Genomic DNA, 9,231 nt, shown 5'->3' with positions numbered 1-9,231 from the left:
TTATCTTGTGACACATTAAAGGGAGCTTGACCCCTGAGTTGGCAACCACTGGTTTAATTATTAACCATTAAGTTTGTTTAATTGTATTTAAAGTGGTTAAATACAATTACCTCAAACAGCACACTGATGCATCAGTAACAACCTAATAATGTAGCATAATATATTACTGCATGGGACATTATTCTGTATAATGAGTACATTTCATTTTGTTACTTGGTTTTTGTTGATAATATTTCACTTGTAATAGAGTATGAGAATAAGATTACTGTATTGGTTTGCCTAAGTAAAGAATTCCACCACTGATTACTGATTTCAAGTACACTAAAAATAAGCGTTCTTAGTCATAATTAATTGACACCCCTAGAGGGCAGTAATGTTTTCTGAATTGTTCCTCATCACTGCACAAGCAAGCTTCCATGTAAAAACTGAACATCTATCTCCATTATTTTAATCTTCACTTCAAGCCAAACCACCAAAACCCAGTCACTGCTACCATATGCTTAAAAAAGCAACTCAACCTCTCCAAGACTCTCAGGTGATGACAGAAATCCTCACTGACTGATATCAGAGCAGGGAGTTAATGAGTGTAAAAAGCTGAACACCTCCTAATAACGGGGTGTGGTCCGGTGCCAGGGCAGCCCTGTTGGATTAGCAGCAAGTCCCACAGCGCTCGTCTCCTAATTACAAGCTGGTGAGCACAGTGCAAGCCTGTATGACTGCTCAACCGTGCTCCTGTGGGCATGCTACCATCCCTGACAAACAACACACATGAACAGACACACACTCCTCCCTAACAACAACAACAACAACAACAACGTTGTGGCAGCAGCGGCCACCTGCAGCAGGCCTGTGTTCCTGCTGCCTGTGTCCTTGGTTGGGCTGCTCCATCCTGCCTGCCTCTCCCTGTTTGCCCTGGTTTCTGCAGAGTGCTGCACTGCATCGCTGGATCAAAGCAAGACTAATGACTACAGCAGAGATGTAGCTACAGCACCGAGGCACCAAGTGCTCCCGCTCGCAATGCAGAGCTGTAGTTAAACCACAAGTGGACTAAAGATAGCAGATAGCTAAGGACAAGATGGCAGATGCCTCTAAAAACTGTGCAGGTGTAGATGTGACAGGTGAGGAGAAGTACATCACAGCAGTATAACATCGGCTGAGAATTGACATATTACATTTGCTTGTACTATCTCAAATTGCAGTAGCAGAATTTATGAATCTGAAATAAACAAACCTCAATTTACTCAATCAAAAGGAATCTATGGGGGGGGGGGGGAGTCATTTTTTTCTATTGTGGCTTATTACACATGGATGTCAGAACTCTACTGCCATGAAAAGTTCACTGTGAATAATATTTTAAGGAATTTTGCCTTTCTCCTCCTGTGCCATCTCCTTTCCACCCTTCTCTCCGTCTCCTTCTCTGCTCATGTTCCTCCTCCTCCACCTCCTATCTCTTTCTCCAACAAAAAGGCTATTAATAGAACACCCTGCTCTCTCTTTTAAACTGCAGGGAGCATATACTGTGCACTTAAAGGAGAGTGAAGAAGCTGAAGATACCAGGAGGCGTTTGAAAATGTCCTCCACACTGCCCGTGGCTACAAAGACGCTGGATGTCCTAAGAATAACAACAAAGAGGCCTGTGATCGATTCATGGCATTTTGTATCAGCGCAGACGCTCTTCAGCTAAAATTAGCTCCTCACATCATTTGCTGACTAAATACCTTGCAAACAATGTGATGAGAGGGGGAAAAAGGCTGGATGAACATTTGAAAAACACCTCTTGCATATTTTCAGTTGCTTCATCCACACTTGATGGCAACAAAATGGACATTTTTAGTAATTTCTAAGTAATTTAAAATAATAAATTATAAAAAATGTAGTAATGACACACAATAAACACACTGAACACAGTTTCACTTATTATTGGCTTCATTATTGATATTACTTTGTCAGAGTTATGATCATTTGGAAGGATTATATGCATTTTTAATTTCATGTTTTTCTTGTCCATAGATTGTCCTTTTTGTCTTGTAAAGTGCAGATAATACTATGTTTTAAATCCAGACTTCACATACAGTATATAGTACATGGTTTTTGCTCCATCATCCATTGGTTATTATTTACATTATTCTGTCACATTTCATTTCATAGAAAGAAAATCCATTATCCACTGTATCAACATTGATGGATGCTTTCAGGCCTCTATGATATGGGGAGGATGGGGGTGAACAACTGTACATATTGTTTCAGTGGATGCCACACTATCAGGCTCTGGGGTCAAACGAAAAGAAAACGTTTGCTCTCAAACACACACATGCATACAGATTGCATATTGATCATCTTGTTTCCCGTATGTATGAGGTTTTTTTTTATTTTATGTAGGAGCCTTGTCTCAAAGAGCTGAAACCACAGTTCAAACAATCCCAAAGCTCAGAAAGCTCATATTCACATTCAGCTAACGTGTGAGTGTTTGACGTATAGCAGCAGAATATTGCAAAATGTGTCTCTTCAGCTTAGAGGTTCGTTTCAAATGCATTGCCAGCTCAGAATCAACATGTAATTGGTGTCTGATAAAACACAAAAAAATTGTACTTAAATCTTTTCAACTACCAGCTAATAATCATTCTCTGCATAGATTTCTCAGTGTATTCACTGTTGGGCACCCTTCTCATGGTGTGGATTTGCTGGTGGGTCCCTCAGCAGGTGAGAGATGATATTTTTAGAGGCTGTGGTGCTCCCTATAAAGCAATACAAGATCATTTTAATTGACTTTGTTTCCACTGAATAAAAACATTTTACAGATTAAATCTGCAGGTATACAGATGAGGATGATTCTACTCGTCTTTGTGCTTTAAGCAGAAATAACTGTCACATTGTGAACTCCAGTATATGAGTCGCTACAGTGAATTTGGCTGAGGTACAGTAATGTGCCCAACATAACAGATAAATGTTGCAAGTACCTGCAACATTTATCATAAATATCCATCCAAAAAATGTAATGAAGACAATAAGATACAATGCATTTGCATGCATAGACAAATATTTTTGGTCAGACTGTGAGTGTTTTTTTTTTCACATATACAGATATGCAAATGGCTGTTGCATAAATGCAGCTATACAACCAGGCAAAGACACTGACATTCAGTGGTTCTTTCTCTTTCTCTCTCTCATACACACATACACACACACTCGTGCACAAACAAATCCTACATAGCTGTGCATCAAAACACTCACATCAATACTCAACTGATGATCAATAAGATCTTGGTTGGAATGTGGAGGTCCATAAAGGTCAAACATCTATGTCCTCCACAAAGACCCCTACACCAAAGGATTATGGGAATATTGCTAAACAACTATTTAATCTGGTCCTACCTCGAGATCTCTCCGTCTCAATTCACCTTTATGCTACTCTTGGAAAAGCAACAAAAATAACAGCTCCAGTTTATTTACTAAAATTCTACTAAAAATCCTTTCAAGATACATTGAAGCAGACACAGATCTGGACAGACGACTTCAGAAGCCCCATGTCAGGCAGTTGGATGAGACATCCTGAGCACATATTGGCAGCAATGGCGTAAAAACATTTTGCTACTGCAGACTGTAGTGAGCAGAATGAAACCCTAAGAATAAAGATGTACATCCTGGCATGACAGAATTCATTTAGACAGTTCTTGCTACAAGACCTTTTCCTATCCCATCACCTTTTTAATTACCTAAGACATCTGTGAACAGATGAAGAAAGTCAAGAGACTCAGAAGTGAAGTCAGAGGACCCCTAGGTTAGCCAATATCTGCTACACTGCTGCTAATTATCAATTCCCATATTGACGTTACTGCCTTTCACTGTTACCTTGGCAGTGTTGAGCGAACGGTGAAAATCTCAGCTGGACACAATCCTAGAATCAGAACCTAATTCACATTTGATGCCAACTTTTAAAGACAGATTGAGCTTCTGGCGTCAAATACTTCTAAAAGGACAGCCAGACTCCATTTAAATTCTGAACAATTTAACGCCAAAAAAACTAATTTTTTTTTACAAGATTCTGTTTAGGGATGATACAGTTTTGAACAATGCCCTGCCTTTCAACAACTACTTCACAGAAGGCAGTTTTGAACTGAGTGAAGCAAACTTTTTGTGTTTAAATTCAGGACGTGGGGTTTGCTGGAAAACTCACCAGTAAAGACAATGCTTTTGAAAGGGCTAGTAAGAGTGTGTTTTTGGCACTCTGAACAGGCTCTGAAAGAGGAGAACACAGAAACAGTGCTCAGAACAATTATTATTGTCATTAAAAATAAAAACATGGCAACGATCTGCGCATTGTGGAAAGGCTTTTGCTTTCTCTTCTCTATTTAAAATGTTTGAATTTTCTGATAAAAGTATATGTGTACTGTATATGTGTACTGTCTGTATACATATATTATATATATATATATATATATGAAATAAATATATCTATTGTAATAATTATCCTTTTTTTATTCTCAGAGGCATCTTCTTTAAGCTTAAATGCATGCTTCTAGGAATGTTTTTGAGGTCATGCAAGACTAGGAGAATAGCGTAAACCCAGATAAAAGGCAGTTCGGGGGAAGCGTTATTCCGTACACGAGTCCTTAAAAGATGCTATTTTGATCATGAGGACGTGATCATTTGACAAACCTGTGAAAAAGTCAGCACTGCAAGTCTATCACATCTGCAACTGGGATTAATGTCCAAAACTAGAGTGTGAGTTTACGCCTGAAATCACAGCTCAGCTGCGGTGCGTTTACAGCGACCTGGCAAAAGTTTAACGGCAATGACTTCTACATGGAATGTTAATATTGACAAGGACACCGCATCAAGTGTAGGATTTGACCTTATGATTATTCCTTAAGAACATACAGCTTTAGGTTCTTGTAACAGCTACCTGCAGGCATCCTTTTAAAAGTGTGGATTTGTATAGAAGGCAGTGTACAGACAAATATACAGTGGTGTGATGAAGCAAGTGGCAGTCGAGAAACAAGTGGAAATTCTCATTCAGATAAAAATGTCATGCAATAATCTACTGACTATGTTTACTACTAACAGCACCTGCCTACCTACCGGCTATCAGTTAAGTCACTGTTAACGTAACTATCTATATGAAGAAGTACTGTGTGTGCGTGTGTCTGTGTGTGTGTGTGTGTGTATGTGTGTGTGAGAAACTGTGAAAAACAAACAAAACAAGAAGAAACATTCAAGTTGTCCTCAAAGCTCTGCAGTAAGACCAGTTTTGGGTGAATGAAAGGGGGAAAGCTTGCATTGCAATACATACAGTACATGTAAGACCAAAGCAGTGAAAAGTCAAGGCCATTCTCAGCCATTCATCAGATACTGATGCCTGCTGGGAAAAAAAAGGTGTCGAACCATTAGCTTAGCACTGATGGCTGTCATTCATCCTTGAAATAACGTGGTGTACTTAACCACCAACCTCGTCACAAGTCACCCACAGGCCATATCAGCGCAGGAGTGGGCTTGCTTTATGCTCACACATCCTCTTATTTCTAAATGGTGAAGCATAAGACAGTTTTGTTTCATTGGCTCCAGGAAGCAGCATATGTAGCGCGCAACTAGGGCTCTTCAGAAAGCGCATGGCAAAGCAGTGTGCCTTGGGAAATGAGGGACCAAAGGGAAGGGGGACTAAAGCAGGGCTTGTGTTGTGTTGCTTTTTTTCTTTTAGAAAGCAATAAATAATTTTTTTTCTTGCTGTGTTTCTCCCTTTTTTCTTTTCTTTGTATGCACTACTGTTGGCTACTGTTGTGAGCAGGGAATCTTTAGTTGTTTTTGTTTTTTTAAAACAGCCACACAAAGCCAACTCCATGCAGAAATGCAAAATTTGAAATTTCACTCTGTTTGACAGTTATCAGGAGTTTTAAGGGCAAGTTGTGAGGAGTGAAGACAGGATGAGCGCGGAGTGAGCGGATGGTCTGTTGTTGTAATATTTTTTTTTTCGCTGTCTATCATCATCAACATCCTGAATTCTATTGCCTTGATTTTTCCAGCACAAGTGAGGTGGGAGGCTGCACACCTGTCCTGTCCAGTTGCTCAGCTCCACATTTCCCGTTGTGACGGGGAGGGAAATAGCAGATGACTACACGTCTGTGAGCATTTTGGTGATGTTTACATAGTTTGTGTTGGCCAGTGTGCAGTTGGCCGTCTTAAGGTTCTCCTCCTGAAAGTCCTCGTTGCTGTTGTTCACAGCCTCCTGGATCTCCATATAGTCTGATTTACTGATGGTGGAGCCGCTCCGGCTCTTCTTCAGCTCCTCGGCTGAATCGGCTTTGGGCACGTTGACCTGCAGGTACTGCGCCTGTTCTTCCCCTTCAGTCTCACGGTGATAGAAGTAGTTGAAGTTGGACACAATGACAGGCACGGGCAAGGCAATGGTCAGCACACCTGCAATGGCACAGAGGGAGCCCACGATCTTTCCGCCAATCGTAGTTGGGACCATATCACCATAACCGACTGTTGTCATGGACACCACAGCCCACCAAAATGCATCGGGGATGCTTTCGAACTGCGACTCGGGCTCGTCTGCTTCAGCAAAGTAGACGGCGCTTGAGAAAAGGATGACCCCTATGAAGAGGAAGAAAATGAGCAGGCCGAGCTCTCTCATGCTGGCTTTCAGGGTCTGACCCAAAATCTGAAGCCCCTTGGAGTGACGTGAGAGCTTGAAGATTCTGAAGACTCGTACTAAGCGGATGACCCTGAGAATGGCTAAAGACATGGCTTGCTGACCCGCTTGACCATCATCTGGCTTTTCTGCTAGCTCTGTGCCAAGAGTGATGAAGTAAGGGATGATAGCAACAATATCAATAATGTTCATTATATTACCAAAAAAGCCCGCTTTGCTGGGGCAGGCAAAGAAGCGCACTAGAAACTCAAAGGAGAACCATATAATGCAGAGAGTCTCCAGGATAAAGAAGGGGTCAGTGAAGTAGGTGGATGTATAGCTGATGATTGTGGTGTTGGTCTCAGGTGAAAAAACTTTTGCGTGAGACTTGTGCATATCGTCTTCATCATTGCGGAAAATGGGGAGGGTCTCCAGGCAGAAACTGACTATAGATATCAGGATGACCATGACAGAGATTATGGCAATAATCCTAGCAGGACCTGAGCTCTCAGGGTACTCAAACAGCAGCCACACCTGTCTCTGAAACTCGTTATCAGGAAGAGGCCGCTCCTCCTCCTTGATGAAACCCTCGTCCTCTCTGAACATCTCAATGGCCTCGTCTCCCAGCTCGTAGAAGCGAATCTCCTCTGAGAAAATATCAAGGGTGACGTTGACCGGCCTTCTTAGCCGCCCCCCTGATTGGTAATAATACAATATGGCGTCAAAGCTGGGTCTGTTCCTGTCGAAAAAGTACTCGTTCCTCAGCGGGTCAAAGTACCGCATCCTCTTTTTGGGGTCCCCCAGCAGTGTCTCTGGGAACTGGGAGAGGGTTTTGAGTTGAGTCTCAAAGCGAAGCCCTGAGATGTTGATGACCACCCTCTCACAACACTCATGGTCGGCCTCCGGGTCGTAGTCCTGCGGGTTCCCCGGGTGTGCAGCCGCTTCGTCAGAGGGGTCGCCTGTGGCAACAGTCATTCTGCAGGGGGAGGAGGCCTGCACTTTTCAGTGAGTCTGGGTCCTGCAGCCTGGAGAACTGCAGGCAGGGGCCAGGAGAAGGAGGGGGCTCAACACCGTAAAGACCTGACGGCCACAGGATGTCACCTAGGATCTGACTGCATGTAGGACAGATAAAGCAAAGACACACAACAAGGTCAGGTAAACCTGAGGCATGATTCAGCACTCAATACTTCTGCCATTTAATCCAGAGATGTCAGGAATTTGATTTAGCCTGAAGAGGAAACCACTGTAAATAGATGAAAATTACCCTCTGAAACAATGTCATCAGATTTGAGTTATGTAAAGTTATACTGTTATGAGAAGGCAGTCGATACAAAAATGAATCAGCTATTGGAAACTTGAGACTGACACCCCTGCTCCTGACTTGGCCAAATTAATATGCAAATAAACCACCCGTCTTGCATATAAATTGCTTCAATGCAGGTAAACTCGGGGTCTAACTGGCACATAAAACGTACAGAAGCTCATAAATTAGGACACAGATCTGCTGCAATGGACAGTATCTACTGAAATGAATGGGACTACCTTTTGCAGTGAAGCCATGCATGAATATGGCAATGCAGCAGGCACCAAATTCATACAGACAGCATCCTGTCTAGAATATCATAGAAAACCGCTGCAGTCTAAACACAAATGTACCAGACGGTTTCAGGATTTACAGCTGTATCAAACCAACACAACAAACACCTCATATTAATTGACTTCAGTTTAGTTTTGTTGGAGCATTTTAGTCTTGAAATGGTGCCCGTCTCTGAAATATTCAAAAACATCTATAAATAATTTATCCATAGAAGGAAATAGGTTCCAAGAGAAAAAACTGTATCTCTTGTCTGCATCATCTCTACTCACAGAGTGGGAGCACAGTTTTACAAAATAAAATCCTCACAAAACATACCACAAATGTATAACTGCAGGCTTATTCTCTATTAACACGTTTTCCGGTGCAAGTCAAGTGCAAATCAGTGCATTAACTACATAATGCCAATGCCAATGATAGGTAACCGGTAAGCTGCTCTATCTTGATTTCATACATACCTCCAGACATATTTTTCATATCTGATGTGAGTTGATGCTCCTGCTGGACTTCTGGTACCACGGAAGGTGAAAACCGGCTGCGACAATCAGGTCTTCAGTCTTCAGAGCGGGGTAAAAAAAAAATGAATTTCCAATTTAGGGCAGCCGATGATATTCACCTCATGTTGTCTGCAGCATCCTCACCGTGTACACCGGGTACAGTATGTGTGCGGGTGTGTCCTCGCTTTCCCCCTCCCCGACTTCTTTCCTCCGGGTAGGCTGTCGTGGGATGGCGATTGGCAAAAAGGGAGGAGGGAACCGATCAAGGAGGTGGCGGTGCTTCCCTTAATAACCAAAGGTGCTGGGATCAGCAGAATGATCTGCCTCCACTGTTCCCCTCCACGCCAGGGTGACCGTGTGGCGAGCTGTGCGCTGCAGACAGCCGTAAAGGTAAATGGGTCCCGATAAGGTGCTCAGAGAGGCAACATCTGCAAAGGGGAGGAAAAAAAAGAAAAGCAAGGCGTGGAGGCGGGAGAGAGAGAGAGAGAGAGAGAGAGACAGAAAAAAAAAAG

The 9,231-nt window shown here is 42.4% G+C and overlaps 1 protein-coding gene across 1 annotated transcript; it reads right to left on the bottom strand.

Moving 5' to 3' along the window:
• Window positions 1-4,459: 4,459 nt before the first annotated feature.
• Window positions 4,460-7,723, bottom strand: LOC118327786 (potassium voltage-gated channel subfamily A member 2). The gene has a single exon (XM_035661240.1). The coding sequence runs from the start codon at window positions 7,601-7,603 to the stop codon at window positions 6,107-6,109; it is 1,497 nt and encodes a 498-aa protein (XP_035517133.1). The 5' UTR covers window positions 7,604-7,723; the 3' UTR covers window positions 4,460-6,106.
• Between the last annotated feature and the right edge of the window lie 1,508 nt (window positions 7,724-9,231).

This window comes from Morone saxatilis, unplaced genomic scaffold, assembly GCF_004916995.1.
Source record: "Morone saxatilis isolate NCDOM2014 unplaced genomic scaffold, NCSU_SB_2.0 Contig18, whole genome shotgun sequence".
In the NCBI taxonomy this organism is placed as follows: Eukaryota; Metazoa; Chordata; class Actinopteri; family Moronidae; genus Morone; species Morone saxatilis.
Note: the sequence above shows the minus strand (reverse complement) of the source record. Positions and strands in the feature narration are given on the sequence as shown.

What these genes read in the sequence shown, in the direction of transcription:
- LOC118327786 (XM_035661240.1), bottom strand. Translation starts at nt 7,603, where the DNA reads ATGACTGTTGCCACAGGCGACCCCTCTGACGAAGCGGCTGCACACCCG.